Here is a 27,930-nt window from a genome sequence, read left to right as displayed (position 1 = left end):
GGTGAAAGTCAAAAAAGACATCTCACTCTTGCTGGTGGGTAAGAACCACCTGGCAATCCTTATCAAGTACAGATGCTGAGTCAGTGGGTCTGGGCTGATGACTGAAGCCTCATTTCTAACAAGCTCCTTGTGATGCCGACAGATGTTGCTGGTCTGGGTCCACGCTTTGAGTTGCAAGGCTTTAGGGTAGAGAATGCCAAGACATTCAAGAACTGCAGGTACTATATATTTCCAGAGGATGATAAGGAAATTGGTCCAAAGTCAGTTTAGGGAACAGAGAGCTCCAGATTTGGCCTTTGAAGCCTCGTGACAGCTCTCTTCTGCCCCAGCAGAGAGGTCATTTTCTCCTGGAGAAGGTGACAGCGCGTCTGACCTCTGGGATACTGAACACAGTGACCAAAACCAGGGACTAAATAATGAAAACCTGCAAACCAAACAGGACCTTCTGCTCCATTTTATTGCTCAAGTCACAGAATGCAGACAGCAGGCTCCTAATACTCAGGCAAGTTAGAGGAGGGTAGTTCTCCGTGGAAACTAACTGGCTCAAGGGATTACTCAAACAATAAAGTCTTCATCCCAGAAAAATATCATAATTAAAGTCCAAAGACAATATAGGCATGTATCATAACATACATGAGAATTAGCTGAGTTTTAATTGTACATAAATAACCTTTAGAAATCAATAAACACAGCCCCCAAGACAAAAATATCAAGTAGTTCACAAAAATAAAAACATTAAATCACATGAAAATGTTCTTTCACTTAAAAATAAAGGTAAATTACAATACCATTGTAGGGTAAAGAAAATGTCAGGCTTTTCTGCCCTCCCGCCATCAGGTTAGATGATGGATCCTTGAGGTCCTGAATGCATGCGTAAGTAGATGGGATTCACCTGGGCTAAGACTGTGCTTTTTAAGGGCGGCATCACAGGGACGCCAGTAGAAGCCAAGGAGAGCAGAAGAAGCCGAGGAGAAGCCAAGAGGCAGAGGAGAAGCCGAGAGAGAAGCCGAGAGAGAAGCCGAGAGAGAAGCCGAAAGAGAAGCCGAGAGAGAAGCTGAGAGAGAGAGAGAAAGCTAGAGAGCCCAGATAGAGTGAAGACTTGCTGGGGGCTGGGAGATCTGCCAGCCTCCCGGCCCCCCAGCACCCCTGCTTGCCATATGCCTGGTGAACCCCAATAAAAGACCTGCAAAAAACCACTGAGGACTCTGACTCCTCCTTTACCCGGCCTGCATGGGATCAGAAAACCTCCCCCGTGTCCTGTTCCTGACCTTATAATTGGCATAAGTCGGCAAGATGATCCATGCAGATGGGTATGGAGCCCTCCGAAGACCTGGAGGGACTAAGGAAGTAAAAGACTGCCTGTGACGACGCCGGAGGCATCATGGCGACCCAGGAGATGGACAATGTCCAGGATCTACGGGATGAGACCTCGCCCAGAGTAAGAGAAGGAGACGCCCAAGAGAACCAGCCAACGACACCTGAAAGGACCAGCCAATGACCCCTGAGACAGCAGAATCGTCAGGGAGGAGAGGACCACGATTCAGAGCTTGCCCGTGCTGATGCAGGGAGAGGCCAACAGACTTCGACTGATGGACATGGACTGATGGACTTGGACTGACAATCCCGCCAGAAGGCGGAGGACCTTGGCAGGTTATGTTTTTTTTTTTTGGGACTCTGGGGGTGGCCAGTGGGCCTTGATGACCAAAAGCAGCCTGTGTATGCTCAGCATCTAGGCGGAGGAGAAAAGCCAACTGAGAAGGCAAAAAGCTGGTGCTGATGCTAAGTTGAGAAGCCCTGAGTGGCTGTTAAGCAGCCTGAGTATGCTGAAGACCTGTGAGTCTCATAAAATCACCTGTGGGTGATGCCCTGCTCATTCTTGAGTGAGGGTGAGGAGCTGAGGAACCCATCCTTGGGGGACGGGTGGGGAACGTGGCTTGGGGTGGAGCCCAGGCCGAATGTAGAATTTGGATCCCCGACCCATGTGCTTGTGCAGTGGGTTGGCCTGAATGCAGGGGTCTACGAGTCGCATTGGTGGCTATGAAGGCCGAGTGTTGGAGCGACTGCAGACAGAAACCCTGAGGGCTGGCAATTACCCCCAACAGAATAGAATCGCCAATCCCAGAGCTAGTGCATCCTGGGGGTGGATGCTGTGTGTGGCTTGTAGCCGAGACTACAGCCAGAGAAGGCCAGGAGGCCCGACGGCTCCTGGTGTGTTATAGTAGATGCCGTGAATGGTTCCCCTCCCTCATATGAGCAGTGCCTTCGGCAGCAGATTTGGTGGCTCATCTGCTGGTACCAATAATTGTCTTTTGCACTAGGTTGGGGCCCTGCCTGGACTTATTTGTGTTCTGTTGTATTTTGTTATATTTTGTTGTATTTTGTTGTGATGTATTTGCTTTTGTGGGCCATGGCTGCATTGTTTATGTTTGATAAGAAATTTGTATATATATATAGACTGTATGGCAGAAAACCCTGAGGGGGTGGACTGTAGGGTAAAGAAAATGTCAGGCTTTTCTGCCCTTCTGCCATCAGGATAGATGATGGATCCTTGAGGTCCTGAATGCATGCCTGATGGCGGGCACCTGGAATAGGGTGTGGGCATAGATAGATGGGATTCACGGCTTAAAAAGCACGACTGTGCTTTTTAAGGGCGGCATCACAGGGACGCCAGTAGAAGCCTAGGAGAGCAGGAGAAGCCAAAGAGAAGCCGAAAGAGAAGCCGAGAGAGAGAGAGAAGGCCAGAGAGCCCAGATAGAGTGAAGACTTGCTGGGGGCTGGGAGGCCTGCCAGCCTCCCGGCCCCCCAGCACCCCTGCCTGCCATATGCCTGGTGAACCCCAATAAAAGACCTGCAAAAAACCACTGAGGACTCTTGACTTCTCCTTTACCCAGTCTGCTGGATCAGAAAACCTGCTCTGTGGTCATTCCTGATTTTACAACCATCTTTCACAAAGTCAATTGGCAAGTAATTAAAAGTTCAGTTACATATCATGATAGAATCTTTCCTTGGTGGTAATATAAACAACTCAACAATACCTATCAAATAAAAAGTGACCCAGCAACTTCATACTAATAGGAGTTTGTCCTAAAGAAATTCACATGTAGGGCCTCCCCTGGTGGCGCAGTGGTTGAGCGCTGGGCTGCGAAGCTACCCGCAGCATCTGCAATGCCAGTTCAATCCTGGGCCGCCAGCGAGGGTCTCACATGGCGCGCAGACCTCTCCTGCCGCACCGCTGCTCCCCTCAGCAGTGTATTTTCGTTAGTCTGCCTGTTCTTCTCCCCACGCTGACCCTGATGAATTTTCTCACCCTCCTGTGCTTCTGACTGTACCCAGTGCTTAAATAAATAAATAAGAAATTCACATGTAAACAAAGATAAATGTACAAAAATAGTCACTGGGGCTTTGCTTTTAATAGCATGTGATTGGAAATGACTTAAAGATATACTAATAGAGGACTGGTTAAATAAATTGTAATAAATATGTTGTAAGTATTATACTTATGTTAAAATTTCACACAACCAGTAAAGGGAGGAACAAAGTACAACAGAACATATATTGTTCATATCAAATAATATTTATAGAGTGATATTTATGTTTGAATGCATAGAAAAAGTTCCACAAAACAATTACAAATGGCTGTGAGAAGACAGGGTTTTAGTTTTCATTGAACACCATATTTTACTGTGACAGTTTTTCCACAATAAGCATATGTGGATTTTTTTTCTTTATCAGTTTCCTTTCCAAGTATCAAGAAGGGCAAGGTGACAATAATTGGAAAAGAAAGAGGAGTCTAGAAAGGGTCACAGTGCAGCAGCTGGAAGTGAGATTCGTTTTTCTGTTCAAGAATTGATTTGGGGAGATGAGCTAATTTCTTTTGTGACTGTTTCTTTCAGTGAATGGAGCTGATAATAATAATGACGATTATATAATATCTGCATAATATAATGCAAGTTTGTTTCATTTATCATTTTAACCCTGTGATTTCTACTGTGATCATCTATTGAAGTTATACCTCATATGTTCAAACTCCTTCTCATATTCTTAGTTTCACTCAGTCGACAGGAATGGCAAGTCTGCATTCTGAGGAGGTATCTGTTGTCCAAATGTCAATTTGGAGCTCTGAAGTCTCCATGCTACAAGACCAAACAGGATTTTGTACTGTAAACACTACCACATCAGGGGCAAGAGCCAACACTCTTGAGAAATGTTTGCCTGACCTACATGAGTCTTACAAGTAGATTTACAAGTCAATGTGCTTTACACTAACTTTCAAAAGCAAAGAAATATGATTAATGAACAGCTACTTTTTGAAAACTTAGTGTTTTCCAATGCAAATCCTTGGATACAAGTGCCATAAAATATCAAAACAAAATATTTTGTGTAGAATTTTGCTCACGTTTTGCATTAAAGCATCACTTCTAAGCCTTAGTTTTTACTCATCCATTAAATTGAGTCATTAATTCTACATTTATGATCTTCTCTCACCTTATAATTTTACCAAAACCATAAGCATAAGTTTCTACAGCTTTGGAGCAATATATCCAAAAAGAAATATATATATATATATGTAATTCCATGGTATAAATTTCATTTTCAAGAAGTTATTTTTAAAGTCACCCTAAACTGCAAATCAAGCCCACAATATATCACTTCACACCTGTGAGACCTGCTGTAATCAAAAGACAAAAAAACAAGTGTTGGCAAGAATGTGGAGAAAAAGGGAACAGTCACATGCTATTGGTAGGAACGTAAACTGGTGCTGTCGGTATGGAAAACATAAGGAGAGTGATCAAAAAATTAAAATAGAGGGCCTCCCTGGTGGCGCAAAGGGTTAAACACCGCACTATGAGGCAATACACAGCCTCTGCAGCATGAGTTTGATCCCTGGCTGGGGGGCTGGCCAGGGAGCAACCCACATGGTGAAGCAGATCTCTCCTGTCTCACCCCCTACTCCCCTCAGCAGTGTATTTCAGTTAGTCTGCCTGTTCTGTTCCCCACTCTGTCTCCGGTGAATCCTCTCACCCCCCTGCATCTCTGGCCTGTATCCCAGCTCTTGCATGCATAAATAAATAAATCTTTAAAAAAATTAAAATAGAAATACCATGAGATTCACAATTCCATTTCTGGCTATTTATCTGAACATGAATACACTAATTCATAGTGTAACATCAAAAAACATGTATTATCAAAAAAACTAATACTGATTTTAGAAACCAGTATTACAATAAAATTAAATAATTTTTAATACAAGTAAATAAGTTACCTTAGAATGTCTCTATTCTTACACAAAAGATACATATTCTATTAAGTGTCACAATATTTGCAGTTTATTTTGCACCATACAGAAAAAAAAAATGATAAAATATTAGCAATCAGTGAATCCAGGTGGCAGGAATACAAGTGTTCATGGTAGTTTTAAGCATTTTCTTTGTTCTTGAACATTTTTATAATAGTGAAATATTTTAATATATGTCACTGAACAAGTTTAAAATCATACTCCTTTTCCTGAACAAAAAGAACAATGAGATAACATAATGACTGGGAGGTACAATGAGGTGGGCAGTGAACTATCCTGCAGAATAACCTAATTCTAGATTTAAAATCTTCTCCTGAGTTCTTAATTCCTTGTGACTCACTGAATCTTGGCTACTTGTTACTTGATGACTTGTTGCATACAAGTTTTTCAACTCCAGGATATCTTAATCATAAGATAATCATAAAAATCATTATTTGGAAACTTTATACAAGCAGAGATTTTTTTCATTCACGATTTCGTACACATCATGTATAATATTTAATGTCTATAATTGATTTATATTTGTTGTAAAGAAATACCACAAAACATCAATCCTGTTATCTAAGTAAGCCAAAGGCAATGAGTTAGAAGGGTATAAATATGTGAGACACAGTTTTATTAAATAAATGGTTGCAGATGTCACAAAGCTCAATATGATAAGCGTAAATGAATTTCTCATCATTTTTTCTATTGTTATTTCCATCTCTCAGGTAAAAAAGGGAATGGCTAGTGTCTTTTCATGGCAGATAATATTAAACTGCCTTCCTAGACAGAGTCCTAAACTTCTGTTGTTTGGTCAAGCCACCAAGTTAAGACAGCAGCTGTTTTTCATTATTGTTTTTTTTTTTATATATAGACCAGGATGGTTTATCAACATTACATCAAATTTGCATCAGGTTATAGTCAAAGCGTGGAGGTTTTTTCAGACGGTGTAAAGAGATCAGTGGATAGTGGAGAGGGGTAAATTGGTATAATTTTTCTTAAAAGACTTATTAAAATTTTAATGTTGTACACCATCTAACCTGGCAATTCTACTTCTCTATGTTGGTTTAGAGAAATAAACCCAAGTACAAAGAAGACTGTACAAAAATGATGATCTAGCATTGTTCCTAATAGCATGTACAGAGAAAAGTTAAATGGTCTCTGAAATACCCAAACAATAGGATACTGTGCCACAATAAAGTGGCTTCACCAACACGGGAAAACTTTTCAGACATAACATTAAGTGGAAAGAAAAAGCTGGGCTGTAAGAAGTTTGTAGCAGCTAAGTGCATCCAATTCAAAAAAAGTTTTACATGATTTAAATGAACTGAAATTCCTTGGACTTGATCTCTGAGTAAAGGATTAGACATTGGCTGGAAAACAGAAGAGAGACTGATGGAGAGAAAGGCAAACTAGGCTTGGTTCTGCTTTCACTGTAACATTTGTGGCTCATCCTCAACTGTGAAAGAGAGGGAAACTGCTTGCCAAACAAACTGCCGTTCTAAAAATTACATTACTTAATATTTTTTAGATTTGTTATCAAAATAACATCTAAAACCATGAAATTATTTTTTGAAAACAGAAAGAACATTTACTAGATATTATTCATTTCAGGAATGTAAAACACTAAAATAAAAATAAGTTAGCAATACATGAGATGATACTTCCTATTAACTCCTTCTAAATGGACCTGGACCCCAGGGAATTGCAATAACAGGACAGCTGGCAACCAGGGCTCAGAACTAAAAGGTAAGGGGGTCAACCAATCAGGAGATTCCATTTACCCAGGCTCCCTTAGATGTGAGGACAGAGCAACACCTTTGCCAGGAAAGGTAAAGAGACCTGGAAGTGTTAAGCAAAAACGGGTCCAGTTGTTCCAAGGACTGATAAACTATGACTAGTCTTAAGCTGGTGATTAGTTACCCTCTGCCCAATCTTACAGGGCTTGACCCGGTGCCATGGTACGGACAGAGTGGGGCAGGGACATGGCCCACGAACTAGCACTAACAGCCTGCCTGCTGCTTGGGGACCTGTAGCTAAAGCCTGTCTCTGAGGGAGGCAATGGCAGAGCAGCTGGAACTTCTAACACTTCCCTCATTCAACTGGTATAGCTCACGGCAACGCTGATTTCAGGGACCCAATTCTCTCAAATAAGCCGCAGGCACCCCACACTAGCAAAAGTCAGCTTTACACATGGTAACCTCCTGCAACAGAACCCATGAACATAAGATGCATACACAGAAAACCACTTGACTGCCTGCACACTCTTTCAAAATAACTGCTGGTTAACAACCATTACCTGTCTCTATTTTTGGTCTCTCCCCAGTTCTTTCACAATTCTGCAAGCAGCCATTTAAACGTGGAAGCTTAACACACTCTGGGGTAGAAAAACAAAGCGCGTGTATGGTCTCTATAGCACAGGATAAACGTGTTGAGGAGGACTCACAGCACCAAGAACTAACCCTGCAGAATGAGTGCTGACCTTAGGCCCCCCACCCACACTTATATGGGGAGCCCCTTCAATGGACTTTTTAAAAGGGCCATGGAATGCAGGACTGACAGTGGGGCAGGCATCACATCTCAATTACTAGGGAAGCGTCTCTCCTCAGGCCTTCACTTTTAGGGAGAGGCAGAGTGCTCATTTTTGTTGTGCAAACATCTCTGGCTGGTGACCAGACCAGCAAGACTTTAACAGGACAGACAATCAGGTGGGGTGACTGTTTCCATTTTTCCCGACTAAGGCATTCCTGGGTCAGTCCCAGAGAACCTGGGAGCAGCTGTCACTCTACTTTGGCACACAGGGGTTCCTTAGGAGCCAGGTTCCGCCAGGACCTGGGAGGGTGGCAAATGGCAAGTCACTGCATCTCTGTAGGCTTCCCTGTCCTGCTATATAAGATGGGAGGTTGGGACTTCAGCGCTGCCAGAATTTCTCAAAGTGTGAGCTTCAGAAACTCTATGCCCTCGGACAGCATCTGGCAGTAGTGTTCCAAGAGGCCAGGGTTCCAAAAATTGAGGTGTGCACCCCGGAGGGAGGCATTTTTTTTTCACTCTGTCAAATCTATTTTTATTGTTGCCTGCACGTAGTGCTAATAAAAAGCAAACAGACTTTTAGACAATTGAATGTTGTTTTAAATCTGCAGGTAACGCACCACTTGGCAGCATGCACCTGGGCAGACTCCTCCCACCACCATCCCCCCCTTCAGTGTCTGACATGATAGACTCATGTATTGTTTAATGAATGAGTTTTCAATTTCCTTTGTAAGTACAAAGGCTATCACTCAATCGATTGCTGAATTTAAAAGAGGCAATTTTTGGTCATTTGTCATTCTACAACATAGTGGTTCTACCTTTGCCTTAAATTTTCTCATTTAAAAGACAACTCGCCACAGATATCATATTTGATCGTCCTAACATGCTCTCTATCAATGGCTAAAAAATTTAAGCAGCTTCTTAAATTATTTACACAGCAAACGACTCACAAATTGTATTTCAGTTGCACAGAACCAGCAAAGAGGCACTAGTGAGAACACGTGCCAGTCACTTGTGTGCTCACTTGGTCAGGCTAGTTACCCCTGTTCACACCAGGGGAGCTCGAATTTTAGATTGTAGATTTTTAGGTTGTAGATTTGTTTCTCTTAAGGACAAAAATACATGTTTATTATTTTCAGTTAATTTGAATTTTTGCATCTTCATAAATAGCCCAATGTAACTAAACTGAATTTGTTTTTTCTTAATAACCAAATTAAGGCCAGGATGAAAATTCTAAAAGAAATCAATATGTCAGTCTCCAGGATTTTCTTTTTCTGGGAGGCTCTCATGTACTGTCTAAATATTAATGCACAATCTCAGCAAAGTGTATTCCAGGAGTGTGAGGCAGACAGGCCCAGTTCTTGACTAAGCTGCTATGGCTGTTTTCTGCTAATGACAACCGAAGAATCAGAATTTTTCTTGGAAAGGAGAGACCCTAAATCCAGTGTGTACATTATCTCGTTTATTCTCAACAACCCTATGAATTTCAGAGGAAAACTAAGCATGGAGAGGTGAAGTAATCTGCTGTAACTAGTAAGTAGCTGGGCCAGAATCAGGTCAGGTCTTAAGTCAATATAAATGGTGAATTTGAAATTTACCGTTAACAGTGGCTGAATACCCAATTGAGTTTTTCCTGAAAATGCGATTTAAAAAAAAGGACCAGATGGGGCTGTGGGAGACACATTAGGATGCCTGCATAAGGCAACCTCCATTGTAAGGCGCCTCCCGAGAAAACTCCACCCAGAGGAAGCCCATTTTCCTGACTCTCCCCAAATGCACAGCCATCACTTGCCTAAAATCCTATCATTCGCAACTGTTTTCTGCAAGTCTCCGGCCTACTATCTACATCACTTTTAATGGTTGAGAAGAGAAAAGGTTTAAAATCATTCTCCAGCCTAAATAGGTATAGTGCTGAAGAGATTGAGGCAGGCTTCCATGCCTATGTAAAACTCTAAATATTTACTCTTCCACAGAACAAGTAAATCCTCCAGCTCCAGGATCAAATATATAAACAGGTCCTACTGCCTCCACAAGCTGCTCCCCCTCCCACCCCTCACCTCCCCACCCACATACCCAGCACACCACATCACATTACAGAATATTCTTTCTCAAGTAGATGCTAAATACTGTACTATGGTATCGATTATATTTTACATGATGCATATTTTAAAGGGACAGTTTTTATTGAGTCCCCTTTTGAAATATCTTTCCAGATGGTCTTCTAAGAGCACATATCAGGCATATTCCTAATTTTATAAGTGAGAACACCAATTTCAGACAGTGCACTGTTCACTTTTGTAAAGCTGCTAAAGGACAATGTTTGGACTTCATCCCAAATTCCATGGTCTTTCTGATAACCCATCCATTTTCCTCTTAATTCCAGTTAGGGAATTTACTAACTGGAATTACATTTACTACAAGGACTACAAGGACTATACATTTACTACAAGGACTATACATTTCTGATTAATTATAATAAATTAATAATTAATTGCAACACATGTATAAAATGTAACATAATTTAAAAGCACTCTCACCCTCAAGTCTACTTTCAAAGACACACCCAACAACACACAAAACCCTATAGTCTCTTAATCTCCATAATGCCTAAGTGACTGAATGCTTGTTCTCAATTTTCCTTCACTCAGCTGTTGTGTCCAAAACTGCCACTCCACTTAAATCACCAAGTCACTTTATTCTGCTTTGAAATGGTGATCTATTAAGACAAGATCTACAGAACCTCTTAGGCTAGCTGGCAGCTTTTACTGTGATACTTGCCAAACTGTGTCTCTGGACAAGATTTTAGATGGTTTTCTCTATTCCCTCCCCACTCTCAATCCTGTAAGGCACTCCAGCTCCTAAGACTTCCTTTAAAGGATCTGTGCCAATGATAAGAAGAAGAAAGGGAAGGAGAGAAGGGGAGAGGAAGAGAGGAGGAGGGAGTAGCAACAAAGAGAACTAGAGAAAAGAGAAGAAAGGGAGGAAGAAAGAGAAGAAAAGATAGAAGGAATCCAAGTCACGGCTTCAGGACAGTATTGCTAACTTTGAAACCTGAAAACTTCTAAGATAAGATAGGACATTTATGTAGACACTGGCAAGCTACAAACAAATATTACCCCTAAGTCACTGTGTGAAAAGGCTAGCTAGTAAAACTGGAATGCAATAAAAAACCATTTGCGTATCTCCCACCTCTGCCAACACCAGCTCCACAATCCAAATCAGAGGTAATAAAACCAAGGATAAGATTCAGAAACAGGAATGGTCCAAGAAAAGTTCACTTTGAAGGTTAGTATTAAGAAAGAGAAAACCACACACACACACACACACACACACACACACACACACACACACACACACACACACACCCCTTCCAAAAATGATCCCGCAGATGAATTATGTAAAGCAATGTGTTGTACAATAACCAAACATTAGCACAACTTGGAAAACTACTGTCAGTGCTTACAGCCAACTGCCTTATGGTATGCAGCATTGAGTAAATTCATGTTCAAACATCCAAGTGTTTAGATCATGTGCTTACAAAATGGGTGTAAAATTTGACAGATAAGAAAAGGGTCAGATCATATCTTCTCTCACAGAAAATGTCTCATTGTCCTTATTAGAATTTTACTCTATCATCCTGGTTTGCTTTAAATGGATTGTGAACTCATTAGGACACCTTTACTTTAATCCCAGGGATCCTCTGAAACTATGCGGTGTGCTTTTCTAACGCTGCTCTGCTCTCCTTTCCTCAATGTGCCAACTTATTACTAAGCAGCCAAGTTAACAAATGGGCTGCAGAAAGTTGTCTGGTTGAAGTGTCCACAAAAAGGCCCAGAGTACTTAGCACTCTCCAAACTTTAACCTTCCTTCCACCATCCCTCACCTCCCACCTACCCAGGCCAGAGAAGAGGGGCTCTAGAATCCAAGATTTAAAACAAACAGGGCTTGGTGAACTGAAATCAAGGACCATGATGTTTGTTCCTAAATAGAAAACTGTCAAGCCTAGAAAATGAAACCAGTTATTTCTAGTAAGTGTGTTTTTCTTTCTTTAGTCAGTGACTCTTCTTTCTTTGTAACTATTCTTAGTTGTGGTAAAATACACATAAAACTTAAACCTTTTAAGTGTGCAGTTCAGCGGCATTTAGTCCATTCACATGTGGCACTGCCAACATTACCAGTCATCTCTGGAACTCTTTTCATCTTGTAAAACTCAAGCTCTATGCCCTTCAAACAGTCTCCATTTCCTCCTCCCCTTGGAACTCACCATTCTACCCTGTCTCTGAGTTTGTAAGTGCTTGTAAGCATCATATAAGCGCAATCATACAATATTTGTCTTTTTGTCTTTGTGACCTGAGAATAACGTCCTCAAGTTTCTTCTATGTCATAACAAGTGTCAGAATTCCTTTTTAACTAAGGCTGAATAATTCACTATCGCCTGTGCAGAACACATTTTGTTTATCTATTAATCTGCTGCTGGACACCAGCATTTCCATCTTTTGGCTCTTGTGAATAATGTTGTTAGGAACATAAGTGTACAAATATCTCTGAGACCCTGCTTTCAATTCTCTGGGGCATATACCAGAAGTGGCATTGCTGAGTCATGTGGTAATTCTATTTTTAATTTTTGAGGAACCCTCTATACTGCTTTCCACTGCACCGTTTTATATTCTCACCCACAGTGCACAGGGTTCTAATTTCCTCACATCCTCACCAACACTTGTTATTTTTTCTTTCTTCTCCTCTCTCTCTTTTCTTTTCTTTTCTTAATCAAGGTAGCATTTGGTTACAACACTGTATATGATTCAGGGATTAGGGTCACTCCTCAGATGAAAATCCCCACACCACACCACCATCCCAGGACCCACAGCCCTCACCCTAGGCCACTAGTTCACCCCCTTCCTACCCTTTCTTTATTTCATAGCAGCCATCCTATGGTTATAAAGTGGTATCTCATCTTCTTTGGAATCTCATTTCAATGGTATCTCATTTTTCCTAATGATTACTCTGTCACTTTTAACCAAACTTCAGAAATACAGTATGAAAGTTTAGGCTCTATCTCCGAGTTTTCATAGAAATGTTCATCCCTCAAATTATCTCTATGTTCTTTCTCTCTTCTTCATTCTCCATAATAAATTCAGTATACTGTCTACTTCATCCCCATGTATGCATCCCTCCCGCTATATAAAATCTGGAAAACCTCCTCCCTAGTGATGGTGACTTAGATTGTGTAGAGCAGGGGGAAGCAGAAATAAAAGCATAGATACATGACCAGAAAAACAAGTTAGGACAATATCATTCTGCATTCAAAAAAAAAATTCAAAGACCATCACTCTCCTACCAAAACGTGGGAGGGCTCCTCCCAATAGGGAAGTACACATGGATTCATAGAAAATGAAATATGAGTGATCAATAAATATTTGAAGTAGGGGCATCCCTGGCAGCCTAGGGGTTAAGTCTCAGCACTATCACCTCTACAGTCTCAGTTCGATCCCCAGCCAGGCAGATAACCCATGCATGGCACAGCAGACCCCTCCTGTCTCACCCGCTGCTCCCCTCAGCAGAGTATTTCAGTAGATCCTGTTCTGCTCCCCACTCTGCTTCTGGTGAATCCTTTGAGTCAAAATTTTGATAGAAATAAACGACCAATGGCTTTTGAAAATCTGGTTTTGCCTGATGATGAAAAAAGAGATGTCAGTGCATGTAATAAACATTAAAAATCTTAAATATACAACATGGACTGAGATTCTAGTGTAACCAACGAATGCTACTAGGTAACTAAAGCAGGACATGAAGGTAAGGCAGTTAAGGGACTAGTTTTTGCTGATGGAAGAAATCCACCTGAACGTTTATTTTTCTTCTACTGCCACTTGTCCTTCTTCATCACAGAACAAAAACTACTTCTGAAATACCTCACCAGCTGGAATCCAAGATAACATGCTCTAACCCTGGCCATAGACAATTCAGAATACCTTCAACACAAAAGTCATAACTGAACACAGGGTGTGAATTTCATTAACCCTTGAAGACATAAGCCATTTGGGATCTAGTAAAGTTATCTCATCTGCCTTCCCCACCATTCCAAGGCACTGCCCATTAAAAACACTGTTCACTAAGGGTAATATTATGCCTTTTATCCATAAATCAACCTATTACAAATAGCTAAACTATTGCACACTGTCAATGCAAACTTTATATTTTATGAGAATGCTATGCTGATGTTCTACAAAGAATACCATCCCTTTGATTTTAGGTTATTTTCCAGCAAAACATCCATTATAATCCAATTTGTCTATCCCAATCAGAAACGGGAGCAGAAAATTTTATTTGTCTGAACCCAATTCTTGCCTCTTATACCTGTCTATGGCAAAGAAGAGAGCCATCATTTTCATGAATCCCACCATCAGTAACAAATGAGACAGGTTTATTTATAGAGTTAAAAATCCAGTACTCTGAGAAAAACTGTACGCAAGTTGTTCTCAAAAACCCAACTTAGTCCCTTCAGGCTCTACAAGAAAATGCCATAGACAGGGTGGTTCATAAACAACAGGAATTTATTCCTCACTGTGCAGGAGACTGGAAGTCCAAGATCAAGGCTCTGAAAGATTTGGCACCTGTGATGGCACACTCCTGACGGCTAGCCGGAGGCCTTTTCACTGGAGTCCTCGAGTCTGGAGGAGCTACTGGGGCCTTTTATATGAGGGTAGATGACTTCACAAAGTCTATAACCTCATTACTAATCACCTTCCAGAGGCCCCACCACCTAATAGCCACACTTTGGGGGTTAAGAGTTACAACTGAGGAATTTTTAGGGAACATAAATGCTCAGTCCTTTGAACACTCCTCTAAAATAAATTTAATGGTATTAGTCTTATTGTTATAAGGTACATTATGGGATCATCTTTCAGTAATGAACCTCTCCTAAGAGTCAAATCTCACCAGGTACCCCACTTATCCTGGGAAATCACTCACTCTTTTCTGCATCCCTCGAACCATTACAAATACATCCTCGGTCATTCCATAGCGTTTTTGCCTGTCTGTCTGTCTCTCTCTCCCCCTCTCTTTCTCACCCTGGAGTGCCTCACCCAAGTGACCTGACATTCCCTCTGACACACCGCAGCACCTTCAAGGTTTAGGGGCACCAGGTCATTGGGCTGAATGAGTCAGGCAAGACCATTTTCAGTCTTCTGGAGGGTGACAGTTCCCACATAGTGTGGAGCTGGGAGAACCAACCTGAAGGGAAAGGGCTTCTCATTTCTCATACAGCCTCCTAGGGGGTACCAGGTCCACCCTGGCAGTCCAGCTACAGAAGTTCAGTGGACAGAGAGCAATTTCTCTATAGAAGGTTCTTTTTTAGATATTCTGAAATGCTTTGGCTTTTAGAGCGTAAGAGATAATAGTCCAAAGTATTCTTTTGACTCAAGTCATAAGTGAAAAATAAAAGAAACAAAAATTGGCTGGGATATTAGGATGGGGGGGTTAGATCCCTATTTTTAGATGGCTTATTTTCTACCTAAAAAAAAAAAAAAGGCATTTACTCTATTTCAAAGTTTCGTGAGATTTTAATTAGTAAAGACAAGGTAAGATTACACTACAAAGTCCATCTGCTTCACTGTATAGAAGAGAAAATAAAGCAGAGAGAAATGAGGTGTCTGCCCCAGTTTGAGGTATGTTTGGCTAGAACTTGATCACTGATTCTCAGTCAACACTCTTTGCATCTCTCTCCTAAACCAACAAGAAAGAAAATGCATTAGAACTACCTTTATAACAAAACTTAAAGAAACTTATTTCCAAACAGAAATTCAGCAGAACTTTAATTCCACATTTATGGTTACCATAGTAGCACAGAGTTTTGAAAAAGTGAATTTATAAGAAGCATTTTTTTTAAGAAGCATTTATTACAGTCCCAGAGAATGAGTTACTGAACCCAAATAAGCATTAATTCAAGAGAATTCTTCAAATAGATAATGCTGCATTTTGAAATAATATTTTTTTCCTTGTCATCAAGACAACAATATAATATAATGTTATACACTGCAATTTTCATTCTAGAAGAAACCATCCATTTTTTTTTAAAAAAAAACAGATATTTTGTACTGTCAATCAAGTAATATCTACAGCAGTCCTTTGTGCCCCTAACTAGAGCTAGGTATAGAAAAAAGGGTATGCTAAAACCACCTTTGGGCTATTCACAGACTTTGCCGAAAGTTACTGAATTTAAGCTGCTCCACTTTTAGCCAACCATGCTGGGCATCCACATTGTTGTTCATATGCTACTAAAATATGGCATTGTTCTGGACACCAGTGTCTCCAATGTTAACACCCCAACCGTGGGTGGTAAAAACAAATAGAACAAAAAGAGAGAGCAAAGCCCAATTCAGTCAGTTCTTTGATGTTTCTCGTTATAAAGAGAAATAGAAAAAGAGAGCATTCTCCTTAGGGAGAGAAATAGAAAGAGACAGTATTCAAATTCACAAATTAAGCCACAACAAGGGCTTAACAGACCCTACTTCAATGTAATAAAGATCTTGGATAATCAGATATTTCACAGATATGTTCTCAGTTTTGAAATAAATGACAATAAAAGCATAAAAGGAATAGAATCCTACAGGAATTATCCCTATTACAAAAGCATTTCATTTGACAAAGAGATACACAACAGGCTTCTCTAAATCATTTATACATTATAGAATACTACAAAAGAAATATTTATGTACAACATGTTAGAAGGGTAATAGAAGTGAGTCTTGCCATGATAACAATATCAACTGGTTCAATCATATTGATTCAGTCCCTTGATTGATGTTACTGAGATGAAGGCCACAGGTTGGGTGCCAGAATGTGTCATTTAAAAGAGGAGAAGAGGAGAAACATGTAGAACTTGTAATTCTGGATGCATCTGTGCCCTTGGATTTTCAGAGATTCAAGACAGTCTGAATGATTAAAGATTTGTCATTACCAGAGGAAGAAGCAAAGTAAATAGCCTTCTAAAAGTCAGTAACATCCTATAGGATATGGGTAATATTGAATTATTGCAAACACTAATCATAAACTTTCAAATTTTATACCGGCCACTGAATGATGTCTACTTGGGTCAACAGCCTGAAAAAAAATGATAAACTCTACATCATTAGAAGGACATCTGCTGTGACTGACAGTTGAAAGCAGCTATCCCCTTTGTGTAAATGGTAGTAAAGTTATAAGTTGATGCAAAAGAAGAAAAAATATTTGGGAAAAACAAAACTGAACTTCCAATTTTCAACTATTACACCACTTGTTATTTTTTAAAGCAGAGAGTATAAATGCAAAGCTATCTCCATTCTCTAGTAATTTTTTTTGACCTAATAACTTTGGAGTCAGCACAGAGAAAGAAGTATGCCAGGAAAATGCAGTTTTCTCCATACAGGTCATCAGCTAACACACTTTTGTTTTCCAAAACATGGGACTGCACATTTCTTTTAAATGCATAGCTAACTAACCTAACCATGAGCACAGCCAGACTTACTGGCAAGGATACATCAGGTGTCATTTTATAACTGTATGAGGACCCCCTACTACATGCCAACATAGAGCAACCTGCTGTTCCTGAGAGGCTGTCTTTGGAGAGATTGCAAAACCAGATATGAGGGCCTATTTTTTCTGCAAGCAAACATTTGCTCTAGAAGCAACTCTAAACCTACAAACACACCCACTTTTCGCAGTAAGTCTCAGCACTGGAGAGGATCAATGACGTATCTGTGCTGGATTCCAATCATTTTAAAATAGGGCTTGATGTCTGCTCCTTTGTGCACTTCAGTATCTGCATGGGAACAGCTGACTTAGTTCTCAAGTCACAACACTGCCCATTGAAAAATACACCTTCCTTAAACAAAAGATACTTTTTGTTCCCATGAAGCTTTGTCTGTTGCCATTTCCAGCAACAAAGGGCACAAAAGATAAATTCTGCCATCCTCACTAATGGTTTTTAAATAAATAGAAACAGCAAACAAAGTAACAGATCAAAAGCTCAAGAAACAACCAAGGTGAATTGAGGGCCGGGACGAGAGGCGGCGTGGGAAATGAGAAATGGAGCCTAAATTCTACTTTTTGGTCTAAGAATTCAGTCTCTAGTGATGTGCGGGAAGAATGAGGTGAAGAAGAGGGATCCAGTTGAGAAAGACAGAAGTGTGTGCTGCTGTCCTGGTTTTCTTTCTCCAGCACCCGGAGAGTGCAAGGCAGGCACAATCAGGTTCAGTGACTAAGACTGATTCAATGAGAGAAACACAAGTTTGCTCACGACCCAATGTTACTACCCAACCGGGTAACAATACAAACAATAATATTACAATTCTTTTGAAAAGATGAAGTATGTTCCGTTACCAAAACAAAATGATTATTCACAGGCGACATCTATCAATTTAAAACCACCATTTTGCAGTCTGTGCGCCCGTCCTGTCACATCCTCTTTTAAAAGAAACCGCTAATAGAACCTGGAGTGCTGGGCGCCTACAAACTATTGTCACCTATTCCCCAGGACCGTGGGCCTGATATACTCAGGATCTCTGTGGGAAACCCAACAGCAGCCCGAAGCCAAGGCGTCCCTGGCAAATTCTTCCGAAACACAGTCCCGACGTCCGTGTGTCCAGGTGAAAGGACAGAAGTGTGCGCGGTTCCTTCGCCCTCCCGGCCCCGCGCCGGAACGTTCCTGGCTGTCAGGTGGGTGGCGGCGAGCCTCGGCGGGGAAGCCCTGCCTGGCAGCGGGGCGTGCCCGCGGCGTGGAGAAGGGCGAGCGCCCGGAGAGTGCGGCGCGTCCCGCGGCCGGCCGCCGCTCACCTTTGTTCGTCGGCCCTCGCCGCGAGGAGAGACCCGGCCCGGGAGGCGCGCGGGGCGACCCCAATGCCCTGCGGCCCCTCCCGGGCCCTCGGGAGGAAATCCGTAGGCAAGCCCGACCCTCTCTGGCTCCCGGAACGGCGCCCGGGTGGAGAGGTCAGCAACCCCTTCCCGAACACAAAGCTGGGGAGGCGTGAACGCGAGCGCCGGGGGCGCGGGTGCGTGCGCCGGGGAGCACGCGAGTGTGCGTGTGCGCGCGACTGTGTGTGCGCGCGTGTGTGTGCGTGTGTGTGTAGGGGGAGGGGAGGGGTGCTCAGCCCTTCTTACCTCTCGAAGATGAGCCGCACCATGAAGATGCAGAAGGCCAGAGGGAAGGCGAGATAGAGGTCCTCCGCCTGCGGGAAGGTGGCTTCATCCGTGTTCTTCAGGTCCGCCCAGGTGACATTGTGCGGGAGCCAAAACCTCTCGTTCCAGAACCAGGCTAAGATCCCTGCCATCTTGCTTTGTCCACTCCGGTCCCGCTGCTCCCTTCGCCCTCCGAGCTCTCCGCCTCTCAGGGCGCTTGGGGATGCGCGCTGGACCGAGCTTGTGCAGCCGCCGCCTTCTCCGCGGCCGCTGCTCTCGAAGGCTCGCGGCGAGCCCCGGTTCTCTCCTCCCTCTGGCCGCGTTGGGGAAAGGGGCCGCCTCGCCTGTCACATGGCAGCCCGGGCCTCCCGCTCTGATTGGCTCGTCCTTGTGTCAAGCAGCGAGGCACACGCGGCCAGCTCGCCCACGCCCGGAGGGCCGGGCGCAGCCGCTGCGCCCAGGGCGCAGGAACCCCGCTCCGGGGAGTGCTGGTGGGCCAGCGCACACCTCTGGCTCCAGCTTTGCGCTTGGAGCTGAGCCCTGGAACCCGGACCCCAAATACGCCCCAGCCCTCCGGCTTGCTCGCACATGCTCAGAACGCTGGCTCCTGCCCTAGTAGAGTTTCTAGGGTCTCAGTCCGCTTTCCGTGCGCCTGCAGGCGGTGGGCAGGCAGGTAGAGGCCGGAGCCCATCTTCGGAATTACCCCTGCATGAGAGAGAACTGGGAAAAGAGATATAGGGCGTGCAAAGAGCAAAGCAGGAAGAAGTAGGGAGGGAAAAGTCATCCGCTCAGCGCTTGGAGAGCCAGGGTGAAAATCAGGAACTGGGGTGGGATGGTTTGGCTATAGCCATCTGCCTTTACCTTTCGCTGTTCCTTCCCCAATCCCTGACCTTAAGGTTTTGCCTCATATGCTACTGTTCATGCCCACACCCAGCTCCCCCAAGGAAAAAGTCCATCTATTTTGATTTATGAGATGAGAGGAGAAATTAATCACTGAATTGCTAGTTGATAATGATTGTAATGGTGATGCTAGCAACTGCTGCATTCTGTAAAACCGCCCATCTAAACAAACCTCAAAAAATGCCACCAGACAACAGTTGGACTTCCCAGATCAGTCAACTACCTCCACTCTGCTACTTGTCAGGCGCATTATTTCTGCCTTTTGAATCTGAAACCCAGGTACCATCACTCCCACAATATATTTCTGCATTTGTAAGGGTAGCAGTTTAGTGGATTGGTTTAGTGTCCCGTACAGACCTGATTGCTGGGGATATTGTGTTCATTTTTTCTCAGTCATTCATTTTCTGCCTGGTTCCACCAGTAGGTTCTATTGGACCTTTTCTAAGAGGGACATAAACAGTCCTTTAATACATACACTTCTTTACTCTCCCCTGCTACTCCAGCCCTCTTTTCACTCCTTCCTTTAAAGCAAAATTTAACAGAATTGCCTATATTTGTTGCTTCCAATTTCTCACCTGTCAATTCTCTTTTGGGCTTCTATTTGGGCTTTTGTCCCATCCTCTGCTGTCCTGAACCGTTCCAGATTATCAATGAGCTACATGCTGCTGAACTCAAAGGTCAGTTCTCATCAGTAGCACTTGGCCAAATTGTTCAGTCTGGCCTCTTGAAATGTTTCTTGTCTTGGCTTCAAGAAACCACATTCTTCTGGTTTTCTTCCTGATGAGTTTCCTTTCTGGCTACAACTATCTTTCTAACCCCTTAAAGTCAGAGAGATCTAAGAGTCAGTCTTGTGTCCTCTTCACTTTTCTATCTGCATTCATTCACAAAATGCCCTACTTAAAATTTCAATGTATGGTTTCTACTGAATCAAGGTCATTTTTTCACTAGCACAAAGATGAAAAATTGTTAGTCAACCCATCCCAAGATGAGACCATCTGTATATGTGTTACTTATTTCTTTATTGATCCCAGCCTTCTCTCCACACACACTAAAACATAAATTTCAAAAGGTGGAGATCTATGTCTCTCATTCTTCTATTCCTAGCACTTGAGATAGTGCCCAGCATATAGTAGAAACTCAATAAATTATTGAACAGATGAACCAAAATTATTTCATCCTCACAAAAATCTTTTCTCAGAGAGGAAACATCTTAATAAATGAATGTATTAAAACTTTATATATTTCTGTGTGCGAATAGAGTGGCAAAAAGGACAGATGGATTTATGTGGGTCTAGGGTAGAGGGAGGTCCTTGAAATGAGTCTTCATCAGTGAATCGGTCTCACCAACCTCTCTTGGGTCCATAAGACCAGCAGCTCAGTGTTACTGATGGCCCTCCAGGAAGGTGCTTTGGCACCAACTCCTTTCTTGTAGTCCACTTAGAGGACCTTTGTTAGTCTGTTATTAACTTTATAGCAGGAGGTCATCTCTTGGTGGAGCCTGGCCATCTGGGCCAAGCAGAACCTCTCGTGGCTTTTTACCATCCCTACATGATATCACTGCCATGTATGATCTAAGAGTACCTTATTTCCTACCCTAGGACTTCTCTCTGTCCAGCAGGTGCTGTTGTGTCCTTAAGTGTGCACAACAGGAAGTATGGGTGAGATAATGGACTAAGGCAATGGAAGCTAATGGATACATTTCTATCCTTTCCCTTCCCATGCTAGTAGTTTCAAACAGGCTCTCTAAAAACATCCTGTGATACAAAGCAATCAACTTATTTCAGAGTTGCTGTCAGCTAGTAACTCAAGCCCTTATATTCCCTTTTCTGTCTGCTCTCCTTTTCCCCTTATTCCTGCTTCTTGAAATTACACTTCCCTGGACTTCATCACCTTTTTCCTAAAGAATCGAAACTAAGATCATGTTGTTCTCCTATTCATCAACTTTGAGAAGGTGGTGGGAATTCAGGAACATTTTGATGGACAGGGCTTTTTGGTAGCGCATAAAGAGAATGTACACTTTATCTGTGAACCTTGCACTAGTCACTTAGTTTCTAAAAGTACATTAATCCCCTCCTATATAAATTGTATAGCAATAGTACCTTTCTTGCCTGTGTCACCTAACTGTCATGAGACTCACTTATAAACTCTTCATGTTTACCTACATGTACAGTGTAGCAAACCTCTACTCTTTCATGTCTAGCGTATCTGCTCCAGGCAGCCATCCCTTCCTGCCACCCTCTATCCAAATCATTACCCCAGAAGTACAATAACTATCAGTCAATGTCTGATCACATTTTATTGTTCTAGGGATGGACCCGTGGCCTAAGATAGCAATTAAAGTCCTTTTCAGGTATTGGGACATGGCAGTCACTCTCTGTACATTTGGACTTTAGGATTTCAAAATCAGAAGCTATTGGTCCCCATTCATCATCCTATGATTAGAAGAAGCATAAGCTATTCTCCAACAAGAGAATGGAATAAAGCAGACATCTAGATAAGCAAAGGTAAAAAGTATATTTCCGTATATAATCTGGGAACCAGCTGCTTTTGCACCATTATGTTCTGTGAAACAATTATATCTCCATGACTAATTCCTCCTTTTGGTTTGGTGGCTGTTATTTGGGGTGGATTCCTATTATTTTTATTGAGTAAAGTTGGTTTATATTGTTGTACCTACTTTGAAGGTTATAGATTTATACCTCTACAAATGCATGTTTTCACACCCTGTTCACCAACAGTGGTGCCACAATAATCTTCCACATGTCCCATTGGGTCCCCTCCCTTCCTCTCTCCCACACCACCACCCTCCCCTTCTGTATGTCTCAGTTTTGCAATCAGATGTCAAGTGTTTGTTATTGGTTTGGTTTTGTCTGATCCTGTTATCGTAATCCAAAAAAAGATATCACTCTAATGGTATCTTTAAAACTATACTGACCCCAGGAAAGATAGGTCACAGAAAGGACATAGCACAACACCCCCTGCCCCCAAGAAGGTCACTATATCCTTATGCAGAAAAGACTTCTAATTGTTGCCACAGGATACCAAAATACAATTCATACATCAGACACGTTGTAGCTCAGTGGGAAATCCAATAGCTGGTCTGTAAATAGAAGAGCTATGGACAGAGAAAGAGTGAAAACTAGTTTTTGCTGAAGATTGGGGTGGGGGAGTCACTGCTCACATTGCACATTAGGAAAGCAGGCTTTGGGTCCCAAATATGAAACATCATATGAAAACATACCTTCCATTCTCCCCTCTCACCGCCCCCCAACCCCCGGAAACTGGTAAATATCAACAAAACTCAGCATTATTCTTCACCCGTAGGCATATACAAGTCTTAATCCTTCTACATACATATGCGTCCACTTCTTAGGTGCAGAACAATCAGAAGTTTAGTTGAATTTCCACTATGAGTTTCATAACACAAAATCGTAGTGCCTGCTCTACGAAAAGAATTGAAAATCAGTTTGGGAAGCAGGTTGCGCTCACATAAAAAGCCAGATAGCAGTATACACCAGCACCACTCACCATGGCCTGGACAGTATATGATAAGTGTCTGAGTACTACAGATAACAAGGACTTCCTGATGAAAGGAGGAAATAGATATTCTGAATTGAAGAGATCATGGAAACCTTCAAGGAAGAGACAGATACAAAACCAGACATTAAAGAATGAGTAGGTTTTGAAAAGGCATCAGTAAAGGGGAAAAAGTGGGGAAGGTCTGCTGAGAAACAATAACAAAATGTAGTTCAGAAAGCAGATTAAAATGGCCACTAGTATGAGGCAGAGGACTATTCCTACAAATTTCTGTGAGAATAGTATTTTATCTATTGTAATAGCACATAAGTAATTCTATAGTGTGATGAGTGGTACACCAAACATGCCCAATTTCCTTAGTTTTTTTTTAAAAATACACAAATAAATTTATTGTTTAAAACATAGGATGGTGCTAAAAGTCAGCATTCAATTCAAGGCCTCAACTGATTTTAAAAGAAACTTGTGGGGCAAGTAGGGGGGAAAAGCGTCAGGCTTGGCCGCCTTCACATTGCGCATGCGCACTCAGCCAAACGGCGTGGTGTGCGTGGCGTGTGTGGCATGCGTGTGTGGGCGGCATAGCGTGACGCAGCGTGGTGTGGTGCGGTGCCGAGGACGGAGGAGCGGCGTGGAGTGGCAGAGCGCTACGGAGTATGGCAGCGACTCAAAGCGGAGAGCGTGAAGACACCAACAGGCCTGCTAGAACCGGTAATGGACCTGCCTGGGATGGCTTGGTTGCGAGACACTTGTTTTTACCGGAAATGATATTCAAATATTGACAAATTTTCTTTCTGTAGACATTCCTCATGAATATCACCTTCTCCCTTTGGTAGGCGAAACTGTCTTAAATCTACACTCGTTTATACTGTTAAAGTAGTAAGTAGTCTCCTGAATTTTAATTTATTCACTATTTAGGGCAGTGTTGGTCAAGTAAGAAGAATTCATCCCCACAATATACAGATCCCCCATAGCAGTACGGAAAACCAGCGTCTCCTGATATCCTAAGAAAAGGATGTGAGAATTTAACCCACAATGTTGGAGTTAGGCTAAGTTAAGGTGTATAACCTGAACAGGACTTGAAAAGAAATCAATTGCTGCAAGTTCTCCAGCAGGGCTGTTTCTGCCTTCAATGTGTCACAGTGTTTCTCACAACCACATCAAGTACTAGTCTGAAGAGCTCTCTTTTCCCTCCACTTTGACAGTTCCTATCTCTGTAAACTCTTTCTGATACTGACAGCCATCAATCACTGTGATATACCTAGCTAAACCAAATCACTGGCTGGATTTTCTGTCCTCTTACTAATAAAACCTGTTTAAATGTTAATTTTCCCTATTGCAGTTGTTTTAACCTACTAATGTTACATTAAAATTTTAAGCACATTTAAGAATCCCATTAAAATTTTAAGCACAGCAAATATGTTATAAAACTAACAGAAAAATGAGAAGCAATCAAATTATTTGACAATGAACTGTCCAGTTAGGAGCTGCATTTGCTTTAATTATGTCACACCTGTGAGAATGGACCATATTTAAAAAAACAACAACAACAACAACAACAGAAATGACGTGCTGGCAAGGATGTGGTGAAAAAGGACCACTTTTATGCTGCTGGTAGAAATGTAAACTGGTCCAGCTCCTATGGAAAGCTGTGTGGAGGTTTCTCAAAATATTGAAATAAGTCAGAAGGAAAAAGATAAATACTGGATGGTTTCATTTATATGCAGAGAAACCAAAGGGTCAGAAAAAAGTCACAACTGGCAAGCTGACCATAAATATGAGGCATATAGGAGGGAAGGGGGAAGGGATTAAAACAGGGGAGGGAAGAGCACAAGGAGCCATGGTGATGGTTCAGGGTGCCATGGCGCTGGGATAACTATGAGGGCTATACCTGAGGGAGAAATCAAATACTGTCCCCCAAATGAACAATGATGTAAGAAAAAGAATGTTTCATCTAAAAAAAAACTTTAAAAATAACGAAATAAAAAGTAAAAACAAAAAAAAAGAATATGCCATATTATAAAAAGTATGGATTGCAAACTCAAATGACTTCAGAGGTCAGACAGGTAATAAAATGAATGGGACAATCTAGGTGGAAAAGATCATATCTACGTGGAAGGATATCTCATAAGCATTCAAATACTCCATTTTCCTTTCTCTCTCTTTTTCTTAGTAAAAACAATGGCTAAGCACATCAAACACATCTGTTACCAGTGTTGGTAATTCCTTATCTTTATATCTAAAGAACTGTGTTCATTTATTTTTAAAATAAAAATAACACTCTTTTGTAAAAAAAAAAAATATTATTTTCCAGAGAATAACAATTAGGGTACTAAGGGATATGGATTCTTAAGACATTTAGTGTACATGTCAAGTATACATGTTATGTATACTAACTTTTCAGTTGAAAAAATATATAGGGTTTAGTACCAGCTAAGTCAATATTAACTTGTTTTTCCTCAGAAAAAATTACTTGACCTCTTGAAATCTCAGTTACTTCACATGTACAAAGAGAATAATATTGTCTACAAAGAGAATAATATTGTCTACCACAATAGTACTGTCTACCACATTTAAAAAAAAACTTTTTTTAAAAAAAAGATTTAAAGGATGCAATATAAAGAGCTTAACACAAATGGAGGCAGTTGCTATCATTATAGGAACAGAAATTACTACTAATATATTATAATAACAACATGGTAAAAGTTGCAGTTTCAGAGAAGGAACCCCAGACTTTGTTGAGATAATCTAATCTCAGGAACGCTAAGTCTTTCACATCTGAGAACGAGTGGGCCTTTATTTCTGAAATTAGTAGCAGTATTAGCTTTCATGCAGCAGAGAAAGTAAGGACAGTAAGGAAGGTTGATGAGGGGATGAAGGAGGTTTCAGAATCCCCTGCACCCTGCCCTGTGATTTCTCCTGATGTTTTTGCTGTTCAACTGCCTAAACAGATAGGCACAAGCTGCTTAAAACCAGTGATATTTTGTGGCAACTCGTAGAGATTGGGCTTGATATAAACAGCCCAGATAGTCAAGAAAGGGGAGGTGGGGAGAAGTAAATGGACACAACTTGAGAAACTGTGAAGATTGCATTTTTAATTTCAGGAGGCCAAGAACCTGGGATTTGAGTCAAGTGTGATGAGCAGGTGTAGCTCCCAGGACAGTTGTATTCCAGTTACCCTGCAGTCCTGTACTGCAATACTTTAGAATGAACTTCAGTTTCAGAATTCATTTCTTCATTCAATCAATAGTTGCCAGGTCCAATGCCAAGTGCTAGACTCATAATGCTGAGCCAAAGAGGCGCAGCACCTGCTGTTCTGGAGTTTATACTCCAATAGGAAGTGTGTGAGAAGATAACTGGCTCAGTTGCAATATCCCCATTTTTAATGTTTTGTCATCAGCACATGGTATCTGCAGTTTCATGCTTAAATCATCTTGATTATTTACATACTTACACCCCAAATGCTCACCCATACCTAGAATCTTTTTTCCTGCCCCCCTCTGCCTACTGGCAGTTTTATTTGTGAGCCTAGATTCCCAGTAGTGCCTCACTTCCTGGTGTTACACCCTTGACCTCACCTCTTACCCTGTTCTACTGCTGCCCAAAATCCTTCATAGCACAAACCAAAGCTAGTGTGTGAACAGTGGGCAATGCACTAATATTTTAGGACCTCTCCATCCTAAATTTCTGTTTTCTTGGAGGGTAGAGAAGGAATGAAGAGAAAAAATAGAAAAGGAAAGGAAAAAGTAGGAGATAATTACTGTCAGACAGAAGCATGGTCAAAAGTCAGAAAGAGAAATGCAAAAGTCCAAAGAAATAAATCACTCCTTGCTTCACCCTATAGCAAATCGTGAAATGTTCAGAGGGTCCTATTGGAGTATGTTGCTAGCTGCCAGCAGGATCCCATCAGAGAACAAATTCAAAAGATCTAGGCACATGGTTATGTTGCCAGCATCTGTTAGCTACCAGTTTCCCTCTCCAGCGCTTTGAACATTTTTTTTATGTGTGTGCTGTTTTAATAGTGGGAAGTTAAACATCAGAAATCACTCTTTTGGGCCTCCCTGGTGGCACAAGCATAGCACTGTGAAGTTATTTGCAACTTCTGCAGCATGAGTTCAATCCCCGGCTGGCTGGCCAGGGAGCAACCCACATGGCACAGCAGACCTCTCCTCTCTCGCCCCCTACTCTCCTCAGCAGTGTTTTCAGTCAGTCTGCCTGTTCTGCTCCCCACTCTGTCTCTGGTGAATCCTCTTACCTTCCCCCACCTCTGGCCCCAATTCTTGTATGCATAAATAAATAAAGAAATCACTCTATCATATACTATTTGAGAACTGATACTCCTTTTAAAGACTGTTCCTTCCCCTCCTTAATTTTAAAGTTTGAGCTCATTCTCAAGTGTTGATCCAAGAAGGAGGGTAGAATTTCAAAGGTAACTCCCCTTGCAATAATTGTTCCTCAGTTAGTTTTGCCTTCAGATGTGCATCTAAGTCAAATGTTCCTGTCCAAATCCAAAATAATCATTACCCAGCAATCATTAACAT

At 41.8% G+C, this 27,930-nt stretch overlaps 1 protein-coding gene and 1 pseudogene across 1 annotated transcript in view; one reads left to right on the top strand and one right to left on the bottom strand.

Annotated features, from left to right (window-relative positions):
• CERS6 (ceramide synthase 6) overlaps window positions 1–19,273 on the bottom strand; it is a 258,158-nt gene extending 238,885 nt beyond the window's left edge. The window contains exon 1 of the mRNA XM_037523469.2: window positions 18,941–19,273. Within this exon, the coding sequence (XP_037379366.1) occupies window positions 18,941–19,110 (170 nt within the window). The 5' untranslated portion in view covers window positions 19,111–19,273. The remainder of the gene's footprint in view (window positions 1–18,940) is intronic.
• Window positions 19,274–23,975: 4,702 nt separating this feature from the next.
• Window positions 23,976–27,930, top strand: part of LOC119255896 (60S ribosomal protein L23-like) — a 107,095-nt pseudogene continuing 103,140 nt past the window's right edge.

This window comes from Talpa occidentalis, unplaced genomic scaffold, assembly GCF_014898055.3.
Source record: "Talpa occidentalis isolate TD23 unplaced genomic scaffold, MPIMG_talOcc4v2.1 talOcc4.3, whole genome shotgun sequence".
NCBI classification, from domain to species: domain Eukaryota; kingdom Metazoa; phylum Chordata; class Mammalia; order Eulipotyphla; family Talpidae; genus Talpa; species Talpa occidentalis.
Note: the sequence above shows the minus strand (reverse complement) of the source record. Positions and strands in the feature narration are given on the sequence as shown.